General features: G+C 35.9%; 1 protein-coding gene across 6 annotated transcripts in view; it reads left to right on the top strand.

The window, feature by feature from the left end:
• Nucleotides 1–24,975, top strand: part of ETV1 (ETS variant transcription factor 1) — a 90,340-nt gene that overhangs the window by 48,652 nt on the left and 16,713 nt on the right. For all 6 annotated transcript variants that reach the window (XM_003364807.5, XM_005609238.4, XM_014739179.3 and 3 more), the window contains 3 exons: nucleotides 2,351–2,539; nucleotides 6,751–6,998; nucleotides 23,639–23,707. In XM_003364807.5, the coding sequence (XP_003364855.2) occupies nucleotides 2,351–2,539; nucleotides 6,751–6,998; nucleotides 23,639–23,707 (506 nt within the window). The remainder of the gene's footprint in view (nucleotides 1–2,350; nucleotides 2,540–6,750; nucleotides 6,999–23,638; nucleotides 23,708–24,975) is intronic.

Genomic DNA, 24,975 nt, shown 5'->3' with positions numbered 1-24,975 from the left:
CTTATAAAAATGACTACAAATATTTGCAGTTTTATAAGTTGCATTTTGAGTTTACAATATATTATGATCCAAAGGCGTCTTCTATTTCCTTGTTTGTTTACTCTATGCACTTTTGGTATCCAAGGGGATATAAGATTCAAGAAACTTAGATTTATGCAGTCTCACAGCATCTGACCAATGGTTGGATAGTCTATCACTATTCGTTCTTGCAAACTTGTCTTTTATATCTGCTTCTTGAGGAGGTCACCAGAGCCTGAAATTATGAGCCACTTCAATTGAAACTACAAAGCTTTTATAAAAAATATCTCTTGCAGAAGTTAACTATTGAAACATACTGAGTTCAGATAAAGCAATACTGATCAAATTGAGTCTTATTTTACAGTGTTTTTAAGTTTTGCATTTTCTCCTTAAGAGTACTGCGTATTCACAAAATAATTATTTAACGTATCGAAGAATTTTTGATTAGTGAACCAAATAGATATAGAATTGTCGTTTCATTTCAGCATTGATCAGAAGTGTGACTATGAATTAACTATTGTTTTATATAACGTATCTGACATTCATAAATTAATAGTACAAGAATTGGCTAAATATTTTGAGGTTCTTCTTGGGGACCAATAATTCCCACATTAATATATGGATTAAATTCTGGTGCTTCTATTTCTATACAAACAATATAATTCAATACAGCATTTCATAGGAGGAGAAAAGTAATATCCTAGAACAGAAGGTATACCATTTTTTCTTGTTACATGGGAATGAGACAAGTGAACCATTTTGTAAAAGAAGTGGGTCTCGTTCAGAAATACTGATAATGGAAATAGGTAGAACCAAACATAATATGAATACTATTGCATAAGAATAGTCAGATGCCTCATGCATGCCTTCACTTCTGTGGGGTGTTTTTGCACTTGGATGTAATGCTATTGTATAGATGGAGCGACAGAATAAATTATTGCTTAAGTCAATCAAAAAAACCATTTTGGTTTTAAAGAAAAAATATGTATTGATGAATGCTTTTTATTTTAAAAAAATATAGTATTTTAACCTAGAAATACCTTTTATATTTAGAAATTTAAGTAAAATTAGTTTCAATAAAATATTTTTTAAATTACAAAAATTAGTTAAATCGTATTCCTAAGAGCTACACAAAGGAAAGCAACTTAAATTCATAAAGTATATAAAAATAAGCTTACGCATTTTATTCTTTTGTAATTTATGTTTAGAAACTAGACAAGGACAATAGGATGTTACTTTTATTTATTTATTTTTTTGAGGAAGATTAGCCCTGAGCTAACATCTATGCTCACCTTCCTCTATTTTATATGTGGGACGCCTGCCACATCATCACTTGATAAGTGATGCGTAGGTCTGTGTCCAGGATCTGAACTTGTGAACCCCAGGCCACTGAAACAAAGCATGAGAACTTGAGTACTACACCACCGGGCTGGCCCCTAGGATGTTATTCTTAACACTATTTTGTACCTATTTTTGTACCAAGAAAGTTTAAATATATGAGACATTAAATTTGTCTCATTAATCTTTATTACCCCATGTGTGGAAGTTAATGTCAAAGAAATGAAAATAAGGCAGAAGCATTGCCTTAAAAAATTCTACCACAAATAAAGGCATGCCAGATATGGTCTCCATCTTATTAAAATGATGTTAGTTCTTGCTCTAAAATATTATGCAATATGGAAGAATTATAATGTCAGGAATATTTAATAATTTAGAAAAAAATCGATCAAACTTGCTCAAGGAGACATCTCAAGAATAGATGGAAATAATGCCACTGCTCTCATAGACGGTGATTTTCCTTATACTAAGTTATTTGTATATGTAGTAAAAAAAATATATTTTATATTTATGCCATTTCCAAATGATATATTAATTATCCTATTTTTTGTTTAAGGTTATGGTGATTTTGAAGATTACATATTCTAGAATTACAAAAACCAAAAAACATAAAATTCTGACTGACTTATGACTTAAGCCTAAAATATTTTTTCTTCCCTTGGGTTGGAAAAAAAAATTTTTTTTGATTTTTTTCTTTTTTGAGGAAGATCAGCCCTGAGCTAACATCTGCTGCCAAGCCTCCTCTTTTTGCTGAGGAAGACTGGCCCTGAGCTAACATCCATGCTCATCTTCCTCTGCTTTACATGTGGGATGCCTACCACAGCATGGCGTGCCAAGCGGTGCCATGTCGGCACCTGGGATCTGAACTGGCAAATTCCGGGCCACCGAAGCAGAATGTGCAAACTCAACCGCTGCGCCACCCGGGTGGCCCAAAAAATGTTTTTTTAATTGCTCCAAAGAAACAAATATTTTCTTTTCTTTGTTCCTTGGGTAGTGCCTATGATCAGAAACCACAAGTGGGAATGAGGCCCTCCAACCCCCCGACACCATCCAGCACTCCAGTGTCCCCACTACATCATGCATCTCCAAACTCAACTCACACTCCGAAACCTGACCGCGCCTTCCCAGCTCACCTCCCTCCATCGCAGTCCATACAAGACAGCAGCTACCCCATGGACCACAGGTAAACTGCAAATACTGGTTGTTTTAAAACTGTTCTTAGCAATCTTGAAAGGAATTCCTATCACCAGTTCCTAAGACCTGTGGTAGATTTAAAGTGAGCATATTAATTTTGCACATCTATGTAAAGTATTTTTGGGAAGAGCTTGCTCTATCTTTAGTTATAAATAATTTGTGGAGAAGGTCATTTATAAACATTTCTTTTATAAACATTTAAATTGGTTGCTAAAATGGAAAATTAATCTATATACTGACATTTGAACATTTCCCTTTCGCTTTGCTTGAATTAAATTGCTTCACTTAAACTTTAAATCAGATCATCCCATTTTTATGAGCATATGTGTGTTCTTGTTCTATAAAGTTAGGAGACTAATTTTAGTAGGTGGCTTATGGAATTAGCTTCTTTACCTTAGATTGAATGATTTAGCTGTACATAGTTTTGCAGCGTAGAACTTATTTGATTAAAACTATTTTCCATGCTTTCCAAGTGATGAATATTTAATGTCAGCAGATGCAGGACCCTGGATACTGAGAATATAAAGTTAAAGAGTTAGAGACTGAATCAGTGTTCCTTAGAAAGACACAAGGTAAGAACCAGAGTGCGGAGCTGGGGAGAATGCTGTAGTGGGTAATTCTTGACTCCTAGAGATGAATAAATTCATATTTAAATAAAACATTGGAGGACTTAGAGTTCTTAATGATACAACTTAAAACACACGTTGATTGTCTGCAGCATCCTTCCCTCCCCTTCTACCTTGTACTTATATAAAGTCTGTAAATGTGGAACAACAGGTTCTGTGGGAGAAAAACCAAAAGACTTCATCTGTAGCATTTGATGAGTCTGTGATGTAAATATCCCCCCCATGGCCCACTCCAGGCTGTCAAGGTGACAACCCTGAATGTAGAGTTGGAAAGAGATGTGCAGTAGTGCACCATTATTTAGTGTTTCTGCCATACCGATACAGAAATAGACATAACCTCAAGAGCATAGTTAGAGTAAAATGTAGTAAAATAATTAGGAAGCAATGAGTTTCGAGTATTTGTTGCCTTTGTTATAATTTTTAAAAAATTATTAATTTACATAATCCAATTGTTAATAATGGATGTGTTTAACACTTAGCTCACAAAATTCCTGAAAATTTAACAATAAGCCAGTACAAACTGGCTCTGACACACCATTATAAAAATAACTCAACCAAAGGAATCCTCTAGATCAGCAGAGGAAACCAGAAGAAGTGCTACTAGCAACTTTCTGAAAATAAGGGAATACTCAGATCTGCTTTTTATAGTTTATTTAATGGGACTCAACCTCACTTTCAGTAACTCTCTTTCGGTATGAAGGGATAAGATGAAGATGTCATTCTTTCCGATGTAAAACTAAATCATATCTTTTCTACCTTTGTTTCCATCAAGTCCTCTTGTACTTTAGTTATGAAATGTTTCCTATTATCTTTCCCTCCTCACCCCACAGACTTGAAACCTTGTCAGAGGGTGATGGTATGCGCATCTGTGTAAACAGTTTTGTAAATACAGATGAAAGAAATCTTATTGCAGGGTGGGCCATTCAACAGATGCACATTGTGCAGGACTAAAAGGGAAAAAGAGTACAAACAAGAAAGCAAGTTTTATTTTGTCCACTTCTGTGACTTCCCAGATTTCTTGATACCTGAATCTCTCACCCTTGAATTGAGTGCCAGAATTCTAGATTGCCTAGTATGCCGTTCGTGCAAAACAGCTATGGAAGGTGACTGCTGATCAAGCAGTATGCCTGTTCTGAGGTGACCTAACTTGAAATGCTTTAGCCAAATCCATTTTAGTTTCTCTACTTGAAGTCAAACATTGGAGACTGAGAACAGCCGGCCCGGAACTATAAGAGGGAAGCTCGGGGTCTTTTCCCACTGCCCCCCACTGAGTTGTGAGGATAGTACCAGCTGGCCAATCCCAGGAAAATCTCTGAAGCCGTATGTTTCTGAGGAGGATTTCTTGGAGGGCTCTAGCCAACAACTGACAGTCCCTCAGTTATAAATGGCAAATTTGCTCTGGGAACAGATCCTTTCCTCAAATAGCCCCCTCCAGCCCTGGCACCCCACCTCACTCTGGGAATGCTTTATGGCCAACAGGGCTGCACCCTGCTTCCTCTCCTGAGGCTCATTCTGCTCCTCGGGCCAGCCCTTTGGCACGGTTTCCTGAACCCACTGTTCAGGAGCCCTGTCTCTTTTTCTCAGTGTTTCCTGCCACTTGTATATACTGTTTTTCTTTATCCAAGAGTTCATCAGCATGCTCTCCTTACCCATTAACCCGCTTCCAGAAGCTTCTTGAGTCACTTTCTTTTTACGGTTGGTCAGTGGCTGATAAGATTGGCACCAAACACTTGTAGCCTCCTATGAAGCATGTATGTTTGATATATACGTGGTCCTCAGCAAGTACTGAGTAGAATCAGGTCAACTCGTAAAAACAAATGGCTCGCTTCCTTACGAAGCTTTTAGGACAAGTATTATTAACTTCCTTTTAAGGCTTCACAAGTGAGCTGGTTTCTTATTATAACTTCAAGTTACAATTTTCTGATTCACTCCTTGACAGTTCTTAATGATAATTTCTGTTTCTTTTTTTGGCTAATGAAATAAGCAAGAGAAGGGAAATGAATGCAGTGCCAGTCAGCCTAACTGTTTTGCGATATCTGAGTCTCTAAGTTTGTTTTCTGCAGGTGTAGGTGAAATTTCATTGCTTTCCATGGTAGCTGGTGAGGCTAGAGTTAAATCACAGTATGGAGTGTTCTTAGAAATGCTTAAGCAATTGCTTTGCCTTTCTTTAGCTTTTACCTTATTTTTATTTAACATTACCAAAATTAAATGTTAACTTTCCAAATTAAAGTCTCAGGAATGCTTTTAGTGTTGGTGAGGGGAGTTAACAGGCTTATATTTGCTCATAGAAATGTTGGATAGGTTATTTTGAAGCACTCTTGGGGCATTTTTAGACCACTTTTAAATCTTTAATTAATCTACATCTTTGTGGTGGGTCAATGATATTATGGATGAGAAACACAGAACCAAACGATTATGTGAGTAGCCAATCATTACACAGTATAACCAAGAAGGAAGGAACACAGAGACTCACTCTCAGCCTTCTGCCAAGGCCTCAGAACTTCCTCATTACCTACAGCGTGCCTTGTCCCAAATCAATGCAACACATACACATTATTTTCATCTTTGCAGGCCTGCTGCGTATTATATGCTTGTTTTTATCATCCTGATATTTTGTTTGGAGTTATTGGAAGCCAATCTGTTCTGTGTTGCTATTTGACAATAAAAAGGTGGTCTTTTAAGGGGCTGGCCCCGTGGCCGAGTGGTTGGGTTCGCGCACTCCGCTGTAGGCGGCCCAGTGTTGCGTTGATTCGAATCCTGGGTGCGGACATGGCACTGCTCATCGGGCCACGCTGGGGCAGCGTCCCACATGCCACAACTAGAAGGACCCACAACGAAGAATATACAACTATGTACTGGGGAGCTTTGGGGAGAAAAAGGAAAAATAAAATCTTTAAAAAAAAAAAAAAAAAAGGTCTTTTAAAAGCCAGCTTGGATTTCAGTCTCTGTAATGTTTCCCAGTTTCATTTCTCACTAGAATACCATGTGATTTAGGACACTGTTGAAGATTTGAATCCTCCCCATTTGAGAAGAGAGTCATTTCTCTCTTGCTTCCTCAGTAACTGCTGGTAAGGGAAGGAAAACCTTCCCTTTTATTTGGTTGATTTGTTTGTTTGTTGATTAGTTTGGTAACAGAATAAAAGGGGATGTAGTTTAAGATTAGATTCTTTCTGTTTTTCCTGTTTTTTTCTTGTATATGATTATTTGAGACCCTCTTAATATAGAAATATGGAAAACGATCCAACTGATTTAGAATTGGGCATTTTAACTGTCAGGATACATATTTTCTCAAAATAGTGCACTGCTCTCCTATCACTACTCGAAGCACATCTTTAACTTATTGCAATGTGCTGAAATGGTGCTGCAAGAGACTAGTGAGGGAACACAAGTCAAATTATGATTAAAAAGCACAGTGCTACTTACCCAGGAAGGAGAAATTTGGTTTTTGGTAAAGATTCACACTTCAGGTCGGTTAGTATCATGTTCATTACCTAAGTAGTTAAAAATCATGCCAGTATTTTAAAGAGTATTCCTTGTTACCATTTTATTTGAAACATGCTCTCTTATTTCCTAGATTTCGCCGCCAGCTTTCTGAACCCTGTAATTCCTTTCCTCCTTTGCCGACAATGCCAAGGGAAGGACGTCCTATGTACCAACGGCAGATGTCTGAGCCAAACATCCCCTTCCCACCTCAAGGCTTTAAGCAGGAGTACCACGACCCAGTGTATGAACACAACACCATGGTTGGTGGTGCAGCCAGCCAAAGCTTCCCCCCTCCTCTGATGATTAAACAGGAACCCAGAGATTTTGCATATGATTCAGGTAGGCCCACGCTTTATGTTACAATCAAGACATCTTTTTACTTGCTTGACACTTTGATTAGTGTTGGCGCCAGACTGGGTGGCTCCTGACCATTTTTTGTGGAATCTTTCCGATTTTATCCCTTCTTTGAATTTTTCCCCTGTCTATGGAGGGTTGGAGTATCAAACCATTTTGGCATGAGCTGATAGTTGAAATAGTGTCTATAAATGAAACCAGTCCAAAAAAGTGCAATTTGTAAGATTAAGCACACTCTCAGCCTCAGAGAGTAACATTGTCATTCTTTTCTTGATTCTGAGCTTTCTTTCCATTTTGCTACAGCAGCGCTATTTAATAATTTAATAACAATTTTACAGAAAGCAATATTTTTCTGTACTAGGTCACATTGCTTAGAACTGTTTATTTTTTCTTTCATTGGTGGCAAGATTTCAATTGTCCAAAAATATAGATTCTTACGTATTAGGAGAGGAATAGCAAAAATAAAGATTTATGGTTTATTCATGGAGATTAACTTTAGTCTCACTGAGCCAGAAAGGCCCCACGAAGTAGTATATCAAGACGGAGAAGAGAGGTTTCCTGAAAGTAAGGAGCGCTTAAATCTATCGCAAATGTTACCACCAACTTTGCCAGCATTTGACCTTGAGACCTTAGAAGAATTACTTTAACTCATCTGTGCCCAGTTTCTCCTATTATAATATCAAAATCAGGACATCTGCTTTTCAAACATCTCAGGAATTTTGAAAAATGTATGAAATAAAAGCTAATGCTTATAAGAAGGGCATTGTGTACTTGCGAAATATTAATATTATTATTGTAATTGGTCAGTAGATTGTTGTGGACTTGGAAGTATTTGAAAACAACGTAATTTCCTTTTGGGATGCAAAGTTATGGATGTTCTTTATGAAGGAACCATTGCTTCTCTTGAAATAACTCTGCTGAGTTTTTCTATCAGTTCTACTTGAGGAAAGAAAATTGTCTCTAGGTCTTGAATTTTCAACTTGCATAAAATTACCTGCTTTGATATGAACTGCCCTTAATGCTCACCAAGAGGGAGCCCTACTGCAGAGAGTCTCCCTCTGGCCTCCTTTCCTCGTTTGGCAAGAAGGTTAGAGGACTGAGAGGAATTGCCCACTCAGAGGCCACGCCTCCACTTCTAGAAAGAGTACCAGCTACCCAGGACCCATGAATTCCCTGCTCAGTTGGCCCTGAGTCCACTTCCAGAACCTGAGCATGTTTATCCCAAGCGCAGTTTTCTGAAGGCGGAGCAGACTGCTCCTGTGGATGCCCCTAGGTCCTAGGAGGTGGCCAAGGGACAGCTGTTTGTGGGAGGATGAGGATGGAGCTTGGATGCGCCCATATGCCTGTGTGTGAGGTGCCCATGGTGTGGCACAATGTGGGGTCAAGGAATAGGAAGAGAGGCAGGAAGTGGGGTGGGCTGGGGTCTGAAGACTGGAAACTGGCTCCATGCTATCCTATTCCAGTGCAAATCTTAGAGATTTCCCCAAATTCTAGATTTGATCTGACATTCCAGGTTGCTATGATGGTATATATTCAAAGATTGGGAGGAGAGAATATATTTATTTATCAGTTTGTTTGACTGGGTTTTAATTTTAATAATTTAAACATATGAGGTGAAGGCCTTTATTTGGATGATTGCCCCAGGCCCTGTAGTTTGGAGACTATCTTGAAATGTGCCATAGTGGTTTCAGTTTAGAACCTTTTATGTTTGCCCATAATTTACATCAATAATTAAGAATCTTGCAATACAATGGACTTTATTATAAACCAGATTCATTTTTCTCTGTAAATTTCAAATCCTGCTAACTGATGTTATCCTTATTCTCTAAACCACATTTTAATTTGATGCATCAATTTAAATTGATGTTTTTCTAATTCACCATGATTTCAAGAAACTTCACATGGAAATCATATAAAATAGCCCAAATAATTGGTTCAACCGGATTGTAGAGCATAGCATTTAAAGTTCCTTTGTGTGTTCTAGAAATGTTTTTATACGTATAATCCCAGTAAGATTAACATTGAAACCATTTTCTTGATTCTTTGGTATATACACAAATACATATGCACATACATACATATTTTCTCCTCATATTTATATTGTGTATAAAATTATATGTGACATAGTGTTGAGGATATGTAACTCTTCTTGAGAAGATGTGAACCAAATAAGAAGGAGATTTAAATAATCCAATGAGGGCAAAAAATAGGAGCTGGTGCTGTAATTTAATTGCATTATTTGTGAGCCATACAGAATATAAACTTCAGAGTCAGTTACTGTCCAACCCTCAAAAGCACAGATTCAGTCACTTATAACCTAAAAAGCATAGCTCATGTCTTAGCTCAGGCTGCTATAATAAAATACCATTGGCTAGGAAGCTTAAACCACAGACATTTATTTCTCACCATTCCGAAGGCTGGGAAGTTCAAGATCAAGGTGGCAGCAGATTCACTTTCTGGTGGGGGCCCTCTTCCTGGCTTGCACATGGCCACTTTGTCAATGTCCTCACGCAGTAGAAAGAAAGAGAGGAAAGGAGGAATCCCACCATGGGGGCCCCACCCTTATGACCTAATCTAATCCTAATTACCTCTCAAAGGGCTCATCTCCAAATACCACATTGGTCATTAGGGCTTCAAAAATGAATTTTGGGGGGCACAATCATTCAGTCCATTACAGTTCAGTATATTTTAAAGGTATGTAGGGCATCTCTTTTATAAGTGTACCATATACCTTGCAAATGATTTGTGGAACACTTGTTTAATATTTGAGAAGCTATTAATTTATGTTACTTTCTCCCTTCTAAATTATATTTCAAATGGCCGAAGTTGTATGATACCTTTGAATTCCAGTTTCAGTATTGCCAATAGGATTCAGTTCTGTTTTGCTTGAATAAATGGTAAAGTTGTGTCTTCTGAATGTGGTCTAAAAGAACTGAAGCAACAGTGTAACCAGGGCCTATGAAAAATTAATCTGTGCATATCAAAATGTATTTTACTGGCCACCAAATTGCTGCAATTAAGTTGACATGTCTGTATATGTCATACACTGCAGTCAACAAGTCTGATCTCCAGGTGTTTTGTTTTGTTGTCGTTAGTTCTTTCATCCTTGCTGAGAGTACATTAAATAACCTTTTTAGGAAATCTAATGTACTTATCACTGAATCATTGATTTCTTGGTACACTTGTTGATATTGAACAATAACACACTAGAAAATATTTTATGTAATTTAAAAACAATGCGCAAAAAGGGTCATAGTCAGTTTTCTTAGCATCTATGATCCAAAGGTTGTCCTTTCAGAAGGCCTCTAGAACTTTTTATTGTTTAATTCAATATAACGTAAATGTTGTGAAAATAAAAGAAGCTTTGTAAGTGAAAAGGCAGCATGATTATGCTCTAATAAAGCCTGACGTTAATTATGACATGGGAAATGGAAGGTCTATTAGTTGTAATTATAATTACAGGAATGCAATTTCAACTGCTGGGTATTTAAGCTAAAAAAATGCAAAATAGTATGTTAGTAGAGTAGAAATTTTTATTCAGGAGAAGAGAAAAAAACTTGAATCAGAAGACACCAAAGTGATAAAAAAATGACATTTAGGGCTAATTTGGTGAACCAGTACAGTGTGATAGTGATTATATTATGATATTAAATTCTAAACAGTCCAATTACATTGATTATTGTTGTTTTCCTTTTCTTCTCTAGCCTAATAGTGCTGCACAAAGCAGTTTGCATGTTTTTTGTTGGTTGGTTGGTTTTTCCTGAATCCAACACGATTTTCTCTTTCTTGCCCCTATGGCGAAGTGACTATATAAAAAGGATTGAGTGCTTCATTTGGAGTGCCTTATGCACTGCCCCCTTTTCATAGAATCATGGTTATTTTGTCGTTTTCATGCTTGCATATGGGGTTTTCCAGGCTCAGAATGCCCAATAAGGCAAATATTTTAGATATTCACAACAGCATATTTTATTAGAGTTGTATGTGTTCTTTGATTGGTTGGTGTTTTGTTTCATTTTTAATTTATTTTTGATAGTTTAGGGTAGTATTTTTAGGAGGAGGTAGGCCCATGAAACTAAAGTTTGACTCAAGAAAATACTAGCATGCAACGTTCATACGCTTTGATCAGGTAATTTCACACTCAGGAAATTATCTTAAGGAATGAAAGACACAATGAATGTTTGAGAAAGAGAAATGTTACAAATATATAGTAATTGAATGGTAAAATAGGTATGGCTATCTATAACAGAAATATTATTACAGCCATTAGAGGTCAGATTTTTAAAAAATGTTTAATGAAATGAGACTATTGAATATATATATATGTAAAGCATAAGTGATTCAAAATAAGACCCAGTACAGAAATGCCGTGGCTATCTGTGGGTGGTGATATTATAGGCAATTTCTATTTTGTCTATAAAGTGCCTTGTATTTTAACAATGCTTACGCACTACTTTCCTGAGCAGACAGAATAAGTGCGTTTTAAAATAACCCATTTAGAGTTTAAGAAGAGAAGTGTCCAAATTAATCACAGCAGTCCTATAAGTGAAAAGAATGCTAAATAAAGGATGACATTATATTCTCATTCGTTGCAAACCTACCTGACTTTGCGTTAGTTTGCGTCCAGGGCTGCCTTAGAGGTGGGAGGAGAATTAATGTGCTCCTTGTGGGTTTCAGGTTCCTCCCTGCACAGTGCTTATAGTCCCACCCACTGTTGGTGCTGTGCTCCTTTCAAGTTGGAGTGCATTAAAATCTTAACCTAGGAGTTGATTGGAAGGACAACACGTTAATGAGGTGTTTTTAGTCTTGGAGGCCCCTTCTATTACTCTAATGAGTTTCAAAGTTGCCTCCCAGCCATGTGGTGAAGTTTAATCTAAGAGCTGGAAATAATGAGTGGGAAAGGAGAACTTTCAGGGATGTGATGAAGGTTGCTGAACTGAGAAAATGGGGGAAAGTGCATACCTTGAGCTTCAGAAGAGGAAGTAGTAAAAGTAGAGGGTAGAGGAGAAAGCTGACATCACGTGTGTCCTGAAGAAAATGTTGTTGTATTTTTGAATTGTATTTTCTGGGGCCTTTCCTGCTAGTACTGATGAGGCCTTGTTTCAACTTGAAGGCGCGTAACATTTATGTGGTGGCAAATGTTAGCACTATTTTAAATTGGGAAGTTGGTACAAATAGTTGTTTCGTAGAACTATGTATCTTAAAACTCGTGAAAGCTCTTCTGGATCACCTGGTTCACATTCCTTCTCTACCCCTCAGTTGTACAGATAAAAATGTCTGAGCCTTATCCAAGTTCACTTACCATCAGTTAGATATTTTGTAAAACAGCCAAAACTAGAACCAAGGTTTTCTTATTCTTAGTTTACAGCATAGTTTACAGTCTGTCTTTCTAATCAATTGTCCAAAATAAGTACTTTAATGCACAGTTTTTTACATATATTATTGATCCTTTTCTCTAATGTTTGGACTAAGTATGTTTCTATGGTTTTTAAAAGCTCTGCACGATCTAGAACAATGACAGCATCTACTCTAAGACCTAAAGTGTGGTCATCCTAATTTGGGGGTGTACATTTCACACTAAGTGGTCCACCAGTTTTATTCTAATTGTTAGATGCTCGCTGTTGTGCGATAGGAAAATATAGGACTTCACGTGATATTTAGGATTAAAATGCATCCTGTTTCCTTTAAAAATATATATACCATAAACATTGCCAAGAGTTGAGATTGTCAAGGAAGAGACTTTCCCTAAGAGTTCCTCTGGAAAAAACTGAATAATGATTAGCAGGAAAAGGAGCAAATTAATGGCCCAAGCAGCTCTAAAATTCTTTGAGTATATGAACTTTCAGTTTGTCTGAGCCTTCTTATTGGACTTCACTCTTTCTTTGTTAAAACTCTTGATAGCTCAATAGGTTTTAAAATTTAACTAGAACAGCCCTTTGTCAGCCAAATCTGATTTTTCCCAGAAAGCTTATGAGGGACTGCAATATGTAATGTAAGGAAAGTTTCCCTTTGGGAGAATAAGAGCCCTCCATTTTTAAATCCATCCATTCTCCTCTGAGAAATCTCTCCCACGTTCCTCATATACTTCTTCATCACCTTGGGACTTTGAAGAAGGCCGATAGACAAATCTTTAAATTTAGAAAGTGCTATCTGTCCTTAGGATGTAGAAAAATTATATGCAGGCAGAGAAATGAAATAGGTACTGAAAAAATATTTACCTCATGTTGAATATGTTAAAACTAGGAATATGTTGAACTTTCCTCCGTCAGAGCTGACAAATATATCTGGTACTCACAGAAGCCCAGGCACTTTAATCAAGAAAGTTAGCTACTCTTGGGTTTCTGAAGTGGTAAGACAGGAAGATTTTTATGTTGTGAGTGTTGTTGTGTGTTTTGCTGTGTTGGTGGGTCCTCGTCTTAATCATATATTAGGGTAAGTAGTGAAGTAATTCCCGGTGCTGCTTCTAGTAAGCACTGATTGGGATTCCCCTTACAGAGCATATAATATGGCTGTAAAGTAAAAGTTATAAGATGAAATCAGTGGACAGCAGAGCAAGAAGAACAATATTTTCTGCAGCCACACAGAAACATAAATAGCGCTTTATGTGTTTGGAGATGATTTGATAGGGCCTCAATCAACTGACACAACTTGCACAAAATTAAAAAAAAACAACCAAATTCAGAAGGAGAAAATTACTTAGTAGTCCATCTCTAAACTATTACTATATGATTGTTACTATTATGACTATAATAATGTCTTAGAAATGCTATCATCAGAGTATATTATTTTTTAAAATGATTTCTTATTATTTACTTAGAAGATATCTATTTCAGAGAAATACATATTTTCTACTAAATTTCCTTACATCCTTTCTGAACAATTGAGTTACACATAGGTAAACAACCAAAAATATTGTTCAAGAAACACAAGGAATTCAGTGATTACAAAAATAAACTGTTGAAAAATGCTAATTAAAATTGTCTAGAACAGAGAGAGTAGAAGACAAGACTACTGATATTTACTTCGAATATCCAGTTCTGGCCATAAACTAGCAAGAGTCATCATTTCCAAAAAGGAAGTCTCCATGATCAAAAATCATATTTTTTAAAAATATGAAGTATTACGTTAGAAAATGTTCAGGTTCATCTCCTCATTTTTATTTACGTATCTGTGGACCACCTTAAAAAGCATTTCCTAAAAGAATACTGAATTTTTTTAAAGCCTTGAAAAAATGTTATTTGAAATTAATAATTTCATGCGTGTTCACTCCAGTGGTCTTGCTCTGGTCCATGTTTTCTCTGGATGGAAGATTATAGGAATCCTTATCATCTCCCCACATGGCTGTGTCAAGTATTCAACTTTGAACTCCAAAATATGGTGTTTTTTTATTTTTAACTCAGAACTTTATTCTCCACCATTTTCTTTACCAGATATTAGACATTGGAAGATAAATGTTAAATTGTCATAATGCCATAGTAAACAATCCTTTATAAATTTAAAACCAAAGACCAGGCACTTTTTCGCATTTCTCCTCTTTCCTTCTTCTACAGACATGGTAAAGATCCCCTGAGCAGTCTTTTAGAGATGTATACAGGGATTGTTGACTGCAACTATTTTCCCCTCTGGCTTCAAGGCATTGGAAGAGAGAAGTGTTTTCTTCTCTCTGGAGTCAAGGAGCAAGTTACAGATGGCTGATAAAACCTATTATATGTTTAATAGTGTTCAGTATGGGACTGACTCTTCACAAATCATTCCCATTATTGCTCATACATAGTTTTTTTCTCTCCTCCTAAAATCTCTAGATATTTTTCACTATTACCATCTTTAGTAATTTCCAGTGCAGTGATGATTATGGTCCCATGAACTTTGGCTTTTTGTACCTGATATTTAACACTCCCAAAGGCCCAGCCTTGGCCCTGTTCCATTACTAAGCATCATTTTCTTGTGGCCACATTTTCTCCTGAAACATGGCAGTTCATTTTTTCCCTCTCAACTTTTAAACCATTGCTTCAAGAAATTCAACTGGAGGATCGCTTGGGAATTTAAGGGAATGAGCTATTGATCCTTCAGAAAATGTTAACATCTTATCTGTTTCTCTAATGTCCAAAGATAATTTTCTTTTACTCAGCCAGTGATTTGTGGACTAGTAGATCACTTAATCTCTGATTTTTAGGTCCTTCAATTGAAAAAGTCACAGTGATGTCTTCCTAATTGATTTTGTCATTATAACAGAGGTCATGGATTGGCCTCTCAATTTGACTTTGCTTCTTATCACTAGCATATCTCATATGAGTTTTCCTCATTCGTTTCTGAGCTAAAATAGCAAATCTCCCAAAACAGTACTCTGGACCACTATATCAGTTTTTCTAAGAAATACTTAAATATGCTCTAAATCTACAGTTACAGTAAGTGGCATTGGCTAGTGATTTGATTTGAGAATTGAGACCACGATCTGGATTTACTCTTTATGCATTAACACAGGTCAAATGGACAGGGACTGCATTTTAAGTCAGTAATGGAAGGCTGAAGGCTGTCTTAAACCAATCATATCAGTTTTGCCCATGACTGATTGATCCCTAGGGGCAGAGCCCTGTAAGCATTTCTCTTCCATGAATGGACTCTATAGAGCCTGGAGTTTCATTCATAAAATGGAGACTGAAAGGAAACACACACACACACACACACACACACATACACACTCTTACTCTCTGGAATGTCCATTTATACAGAGCTGAAGGGTGTAGTGTTCCATCAGCTGCTGCTTTTGCCAGTTGACTGGAAGTAATGATTAATGCTCATTGGTCCTGCCTGCATGTAACCCGACACTATTTATGGCCTTGCAGTGTTCCTAATGTATAGTGAATGAGAAGACAACATTCTCAAATCAGAAACATAAACAGGAACTGGTGGGTCTGAATTCCATTCAAATATGTCATTTTAGCCACACAGTGTTTGTCTAACTTGGATTTTACAGGCAGGAAAGGGGGAGGGGAGGGATAAGCTGCTTGTGAGTTGTACTAGCATGAAAAAAGAGAATTAGAAGGGGGAGGGGAGCGTCTTGTTATAGTGTGGGATTCTTAGTTTCTTTTTAAGGAAGGCAACCAGGATGCTTGGGCTGAGAACTACTTATTGGGAGTGGATGAAATGAACATACAACTGTTTTTACATGCGCAACTGACATTTGAAATTAAATGAGACAGTTTAAGCAGGCATATTTTGGTCATTCCCTGTGTGTGTGTGTGTTTCATGAATGTGAAGAAGAAAGGGAAGATAAATATTATTTACTTTTAAAAAGATATATATGCGTATATATATATAATTGAGTATGTGTTTTTAGGTTTAGAAGATTGTTATGGAATTTTTTTGCACTTGAAGGATTTCTATACTTAAGTGAGTTAACTAATAGTTTAGAGAAAAAGAGAGACTTTTTATTTCATAAAATATTTTTACCTAACATATGAATAACAACTGAAATCTTTTCAAGGAATTTTTGTCAGATTAAGTAGATGATGATTGTTTTTAGCCTATGTCTGTGTGTGAATTTTCCAGTTAATTGTTTCCAATACAGTCTGGAAAACTTTACAAGGATAGATATTCAAAAATACATGTGAAAAACAAAACACATCCAAACGAATGACAAGCATGTGTCATTGTGATTTATTTACTATTCTCTTCAGTTTAGAAAAGCCTCTTTGAACTCTCCATTCTGGTGACCCTTCTTTCAGTGTGTGGGCCCCCACAGTTCACTGCTTCATCCACATGTTTTTGTTATCCTTAGCATTAAGAAAGAAAACCACCCACTTTGTATGACACTGGAAATATTATACTGAATCCTAGACCTGAAATCTGTTTACTATCTATGTCATATTGAGCATGATTTGTTATCTCTTTTTTGTCCTCAGTTTCCTCATTTATAAAAAGGGACAAATAATTCCCATCCATTTGTATTTTTGTAAGGATTAAATATGATTACGTTTGTAAAGTTATCCAAACAGTATTGGGGTCCAGGCAGTAATAAAGGATTTTATCTTACTTCTGGAGATTTCCTCAAAGATCGCTAGTCCTTGAATAAGATGCCGTAATTGTTTCTTATATTTACAAATACATTTTTTGGAGCTAGAGGATAAGATAAAGAAGGGAGAAGTTCTTATGTTAATACAATTGTATTGTGCAAGGCCAACAAGATACTACCCTGTCACACTGTTTTCTGACTGTGAAACACAAAAGTACTGAAATTCTTACTGGTATTATTCATGTTCACAGCAAGCAAGATAAATCGTCTGAATATTGTGGGGATCCAAGGAGGGATGAAAGTGAGAGGACAAAGCAATCTGTGATGTATTTGTTTCAAATCATGTAGGTTCCAGAAGGGGAACAATTGAGGGTTGAAGTTCAACCTTAAATCTTCCACCTTTTCAGAATTTTTTTGTGGCCTGTTTTGGCAGCAAAAGACATCTTTTCTCATATTTTCTTTTAAACTTCTGTTAATTGTCAGAGTACAATAATATCTAATCAATAGTCAAAGTTACAGTTGTGCTTATATCTCCCATCACTTCAACTTTATTTTGAACTCTAACTTAATAAAACCTTCACAGGCTTGTAAAACTTGTAAACTTGTGAGCCGACTAGATCATATAAGCTAATCCTGTTTGAATCTGGTCATTATTTGTGTAGGCTACTGTTCCCCAAAAACCTAGTGCTTACAAGAGAAGTTTGTGGTTTTGTAGGTAAAATTCGGTCCTGTTTTTCTCACCTTCTGTAACCTGTAAGTTTTAAAAGCATCTGAATGCAGATAACTGCATTACTTTTTTTCTTTTTTAGGATTTTGCAAACACTATGCTAGGCATATAAACACTAACATGGTTCTCTCTCTGTCCTCAAAGTCTATCCACAGTAGATTCAGTACATCTGAGCTGTGATGGAAGAGATATCTCTGCAGATTTTACGTTATTTATATTCACAGTTTTCTAAAAATGCGAATCAGAAAGATCTCGTCTGAGTGTGAATGAGGTAATACTAAATTCATCAGGCTCTTCTTAAGTTTCAGCCAAGTCTAACTTTTCTGCCTTCTTCACATGAGGTTCAGTCACCAAGATGTTAAATTCACATAGAGCTTTTGTGACTGACAACAAATGGGTCTCCTAAAATGACTTTTTTGCCATCACACTTGCTTTCTTTCTCAGGTGAATTCAGACATACTAATACTGGGCCTTATTTTAGGGTTAATTACTTTTAGGTTTGTTCTATAATAGGTCATATGGGCATAAAAACATTTTCTTCCATTAGCATCCTTTTCAGAAAACTTTATAAAATATAGTTTTCTCCATTAGCTACACAAAATCTATTCATGTGGCAAGTGGAAATGCAGAGTCAGAGGATGCACACTAGGATGTATGTGAATGCATTTGTATTTAAATACATCTTCATAAAGCTCATATTATTTATGCACTCTAGAAAACCTTTGGATTTTAAGCATTAAACTGCAAATTTGCCAGGAAATGAGAAGAAACAAACAAAACAGTCAAGCATGAAGCTTAAGACGGATAAAACTTGGGCAAAATCAGTCATAATGCTCATCTTTCTTGAATGAGTTTGATGTCATTAGTTCTTGATACAGCTCAGTTTTTCTTTAGATAACAGATACGTGCTTCTGAAACACTTGCTTAAACTCTTATGTATACATTGATTTACATATACACACATGCATTTTTCACCAAGTATCTGATAATTTTGGATGTATGTCCACACACAGATTTTGGCTCTGGACGTTTAATGTGCTGAGTTTTCCACCATTATCAATATACAATACACAAATTTAGGTGGACTTGATTTTGTCACAGCACCTCCTCCAGAAGTTAGTCAAGTGTGTATTCAATCCATATTCACATTGCATACTCATATGAAGGCAAAATCACATTAAAATACATTATTGAACTTAAACTTGTTTTACTGGGATTTCTCATTTACTCTCAGAGGCTTGAATGCTTAATTAAGTTACGTTGATTATTGCTATAAGAATTTAACCAGAAGCATCAAATTAAAGAGAGGTGTTTTTTTCTTCTGTATTCAGAGTTCACAATCTGAAGTGTTTGCAGGTTTGCACACTATTTGATAACAATTTCAACAAATTATAAGGATGTCTCAGACAGTTGTGGCAAATATTTTCTGATTGGGCCTGATGTAGCTTCTGAAACTTTAGGCAAACCATGCCCTGAAGGGAAACCTTCATTCTGTACTGCTGGGCAGCAAATATGCAAATCAGGGCAGTACCTAGCAGTGTTCTATGTGCAAATTCAAAACCGCACTGTGTGGTCCCACCTTTGGTAAGGCTTCCCAAATCTATATTCTGTTTCCTAGTACAGCTTTAAAATGCAAGTCAAGAGGCAGAGAAGCCAAGTTTATGTTCATACCTGTGTATCATAATTTAAAGGGAATTTTACCAGTGTTACTAAAGGTAAAGACTAATCAAATCGGGTAGTTTGGGTTGTAGTTTACTAACTCCCCCTACATTGACCAGTGCATTAAAATGACAACTGTGCTTTGCTGCTTTGAATTTTTGCAGCATATTAGATCAGCTTTCATCACCGTGGACCCATCTGTGACAAATTATAGGCAGTCTAGTTTCTGCGAGCTGATCTGACCCAGTACTAATGTCATGTTGTAGGGCTCTTTGGTCCATGTTTCAAAATAGTAAAAAATCCTTTGTCCTAAATTAAATTTACGTAATTCAATTTACAGATTAAAGGCAAAACTTTTTAGACCAAAGTCACTTAGCACCAAATATCAGGGGCTAATAATTAATACAATAAAAAGAAGCTCGAAAGAGGTACCTCCAAATGTTTTGAAAATGTATCGGAGATTCTCACTTAAAACTTGTCATAAAGTTATAATGAATTATAAGTCAATATATTTTAAATATCATAGGTTAATAGATAAATTTGTGAAGAATATTACTAAATAATTACATTAATAAGCAACAAATCAACCATCTTAATAGATACATGATTTAAGAATAGCAAATTAAGATACAAAAATAATTTCAATACATAATTATTTCTAGTTTTAAGTACTGGGGTTCACTCAGTTTAAATACTTGTGAGGTTCACTTAAAAATGGATTGTTATTAATAATAAGCACCATATATTGAATCCTCACTGTTTGTGGATACTGGGCAAAATGTTGCCTATAACTTACCCCATATGGTCCTCCCAACTGTCCTCTGAAGGATATCACCATTATTATTCCCATTTTACACATGGGCAGATTGAGAGTTAGGGATGTTAAATAACTAACAAAATACCATACTCCCACAAAATATCAGAAATGAGATGCAAACCAGGTCAATTAGATGACATGGTGCATGTTTGTAATCACCATGCTGTATGAATGATCCTAAGATTATAATCTGTGGACGTGTAAGAGGACAGTGCAAATATGCTGTCATCTTAACATTTGTGCATAGGTTCAATTACATCTTATCATTGTTGCTGAATTTTGCAAGTTTTATTCCATGAAAAAACCTAAGTGAATACATACGCAGTGCCTCCATTCCCTGCCACAAAACCTTTGCCTTTGAAGTCACCGCTTAGCTAGTTTGGATCTCAGTTGAGCATTTAGCAAAAGTTACAATGTAATGCCAAACTTCATTGGTTGGATTTTTTATTAGATAAGGTAGAAATGAAAGCAGCAGGCAATTTAATTAGCAGTAATTTTTCTGGGCAAGTCATTACTTTGATGAACTTCAGAGCAATGTTTATGGCTCCTAATTAACCATGTTAGTCATTTGATTGAATAATCACTTTGGAAATGTTTCTACAATTTGATTAGAGTCTGACCCACTCTGATAGTCATAAATTAACTGATATCACTTTAGGATAACATGACTTTAGTTACTTTAGGGGAATAAACTCCTCTTAGCCATAATTTTTCAGGCTTCTCTGGACTGTGTAAAGGACACCGATTTTAAAGATAGACTGGATTTAAACAATGCTAGCCAAGTGTCTCAATTTCAAGAGCTAGATGTTAATTTTATTTACTCTGGGGTGGAATAAATAGTATTCAGAGCTGGCGAAAACCCAATTATATTCTCATATATGTATTTTTTTTCTAAATTGCTGTTCAGTGCTTTTTTTTAGATCACAAGTTGGGCCTTTGGAAATGTAGTAGGGGTTTTGGTTTTTAGCCTAATTATAATTCATTAATTTATTATGAATTTTAAATCAGTATACTTTAACTATCACAGGTTAGTAAATAGAATTTGTGAAAAATATTCCAGAGTAAGTAGAACAGGAAACAACAAATCAGCCAGTTCAATAGATACATGAGTATTAGTGAAATTATCCATCAAAGCCTGTCTTTGATGTCAAATGTCTAGTTTTCCAGGATTATGCTTATTTTGTATTATGTTAGAGTACTTTTATCAGATGTTCCTTCAACTTTGAATAGTGGGTTTCTCAGAATTGCTTGCATTTCCTCTCTTCCTCTCTTTCTCCCCACCCTGGGGAGGAAAGACTGCATTTAGTCACACTTATATATAATAGAGTTTTGCCTATATGTTTTCATCTAGCTGCCTCCAGAGCCAGCCAGCTGTTTTTACAGCCACACTCCAGCTGGGCAGCAGTCAGTAAAAGTATTTTGTGGCAGGGTGTCAACATTGGTACAACAAAATGCTCGCCTCTAAGCAGCTGTTGAGCTGATGGCAGAGTCATTAACACTGTTCCTTCCAGCCCCAGCTGCTTTGAGGGACCTTATGCATGGCAATAAATCAAAATAACATTAAAAATTAATTTAAAGTACCATTGGTTAAAAAGTTAGGATAAAATGGATTGCTTGTTATTTGGTAACCTAGCAGATCAACTACACTGCAACCCTGTCATAAGTGCTGATATCAGGAAACAAGGTTAACTCTGCCTTTTGTAAGGTCAGAATTGCGTACTACATAATACTTTATATAACAAGGCGTGATATAGTAAAACATCTGATAATGAGTTTTACACTGTTTTCAACTTGTAAGCTATTGATTCCTACATACTTTTAAATGTTATTGCTCTTATGGATTGCCATTAAGATTTTTAACTAAAACCACATGAGAGAAACTTTCTTCTGTGAAAAAGTGTCTCATATTTTGATTGACATTCATTACCAGTCACGTTTTTAAAAAATCAGATAGACTTTAAAAATGGAACATTCCAGATAAGAAAGAATGACATCTGGGCCAAGTAAATAGTGGTAATTATCTCTCATAGCACAAAAGTCTATAGACAGATAGTTAAGAAGAGATAAGGGTTTTTAAATTCCAGTTCATTTAAATGTTCTTTATTACTTGTTCAGAAGTCGTGGTTACTAAAAGTGGTGAAAAGGAGGACATATTCTTATATTAAAGAGCACACATAATATATATTTTATAAATTTATTTTTGTATGTGTTGTTTAAAAAGCTTTAATAACGCATACAGAAGATAGAGTTAACTTAATCACATATATTTATACATTCCTGTAGAACCGATATATGTTATATGCAAGGTTAGGCCCAGGTTTATGGCATCTAAAACTTATAAAATTTGGGGAACCTTCTGAAAGAGAAAGAAAATTAAATAGCATGTACAAAGTTAGGTAGAGAGGCTCAGAAGGGACTCTTGCAAGTGAAGGCCCTCAGCTTGAAACTTCATTGGCTTCCCCATGAACTGACCTCTGGTTACGTGAGTAAACTTCTATATTCAGAATCAAAGAACTTGGGACCATAATGGATTTTCGATAACATCTGACCCAACCCTTTATTTTATATAAACTTAGACACACGATGGCTTAGCTAAAGTCATGCAGCTTTATTAGGAGTAAATTCAGGACTTGAATTTTAATCTTTTGTCTCTTAATCCATATTTCTTTCCTTTTCCCCATATCTAAGCTACTAAACATATTAAATACACAGCCATCACTATAACTCAAGTTTAACCATTAACCAAATTTATTTTTTCAGTGATGAGTTAACTTGGCCACATAGGCAATGCCTCACTCTTAGGGTAATAACCATGTTTGCTATAAAATTGTTGGATTTCTGTTTTATAGCCTCTGGTTTTGAATATGACCTGTGTGCTTAACAAAATGAAAAGCCAGCTATGCTTTTATCTGGGGGAAAAAATAGCAGTCACCTTAAAAGGCTGACCTAATTTTAAGAGATGTAGCAATTTTGTCTTTTCATAGTAATTGCTATCCAGGTTTCATGAAGTAAACTCAGAATGAATCTTCTGTTGATCTTTGCTTTGAATGCCGTGGGATATACAAATTTATTCCATAAATGTCCTAAAACATATTTTAACTCATGACACTGTTTCAAGGACACTGTCACGTTTCTATGGGGTTGCAGGTAGAGCCAGCCTTTAGTAAGGTTGATATGGGTAAACCTTTGAATGCACATGCCTGTTCAAGAGTATCAGTGTTCACCATGATGTGCGTCTCTTTCTTCCATCTCTTGTGTGGGCCCTACCTGAAATGTTAACTATGTGTTGATAGGTTCCCCTTGTGGAGACTCCTGTCAGTTTCTGTTACTTTCCTATCTTCACTCTGTCCATTGATAAACAGCACATTTTCAGCTCCAGACTTTTCTTTGACCAATGTTGTTTCTTCTTTCAGAAGTGCCTAGCTGCCACTCCATTTATATGAGACAAGAAGGCTTCCTGGCTCATCCCAGCAGAACAGAAGTTAAGTTTTCCATTATTAAAATTCCTTGTGAATACCTTTCAACATAATCAGACATCCCAAGGATGCAGTCACTTAATCATTATATTTTCCGGGAAAAATCACTTATGTTTCCTAAACCATTATTTTAAAACTTTATTTTGTTAAAGGAAGATTTTCAGATCATGCTATCTTGTAGGTGGTTGTTAACATGAGTCATGTGCATATAAACAGCAGAAAAGTGTATTTCTGTATTCTTTTTTGCCAACAACCACATCCGTTTGAAATAGGACATGTGCTTTATAGATTATCCCACCTTACTGCTCTCTACTGAAAAGTATCTTCGAGGAATTTTTAGTTTTGCTTTACAGACCTAAGTCATTGTTTTGAAATAAACATGGTAGATTTAAATATATTTGCCTTTAAATATCCTGGATTTTACATTTTTGGACAAGTTATTGTTAAGAATGGAATTTCGCAAAAGAGGGCTAGAGAAGGAGTTTTTATTGTGGATGTGTTTATGGTAACCATGATCGGAAAGCTTTGATCTAATAGACTTTGAAACATGCAAAGTAATGAATAAAAATGGTTTTATCTGGATATAATCCCCATTAAAGTATTTTGGGAAGTATGTGCATAGTTCTTGGTGTAAATATGCTATGCGTCCTCAGTAAAATGAATTAGATATATCTTTCTAGGTTAGATCTAATATTGGTTGTTTTGTTTAAATGATAATAACAGAAGTAAATAGAAGCAAAAATAGAAGTAGTCTCCCAAAGGATAATATAATGAGCTGGTAAATCCAAAATATTTGAGACCAAAAATTTCACACAAATGCAGTGTAATTATCGTTGCTGCTGTTGTTAATGTTATGTACCCACCATAGAGACCAATACATTTGAGAAATAAAACTGTGACTAGCCTAGGTGAAATTTCTTCCTGGTAATTAAAGATAACAACTATTAACTGAAGGTCCGCCATCAAGGATATTTGGGGGAGAAAACAATTGTGAAGAGCTGTCAATTTATTTTGCATTTTTTTCTGTGAGCTTAGTTATGTTACCGTAAAAAGGAAAGTTCAAAAAGAAAATTTCTTTCAACTACATTGGCTATTGAAGATGAAAACATGAGAAGGTTAGCCTAGCTGAATATATCTCCAGTGAAGCAAGGGGGTAAACCAAATGTGTTTTAGTTCATCGGGGTAATAATGCAAGATAAATATCAGTAATTCACTTTGATTTCTCTCTTGTCTCATTGAATAATGAAACTTGGAAGAAAATGGGAAAGGAGATA

The sequence above is a fragment of the Equus caballus genome, chromosome 4 (assembly GCF_041296265.1).
Source record: "Equus caballus isolate H_3958 breed thoroughbred chromosome 4, TB-T2T, whole genome shotgun sequence".
NCBI classification, from domain to species: domain Eukaryota; kingdom Metazoa; phylum Chordata; class Mammalia; order Perissodactyla; family Equidae; genus Equus; species Equus caballus.
This window is presented reverse-complemented; position numbering and strand designations above follow the sequence as displayed.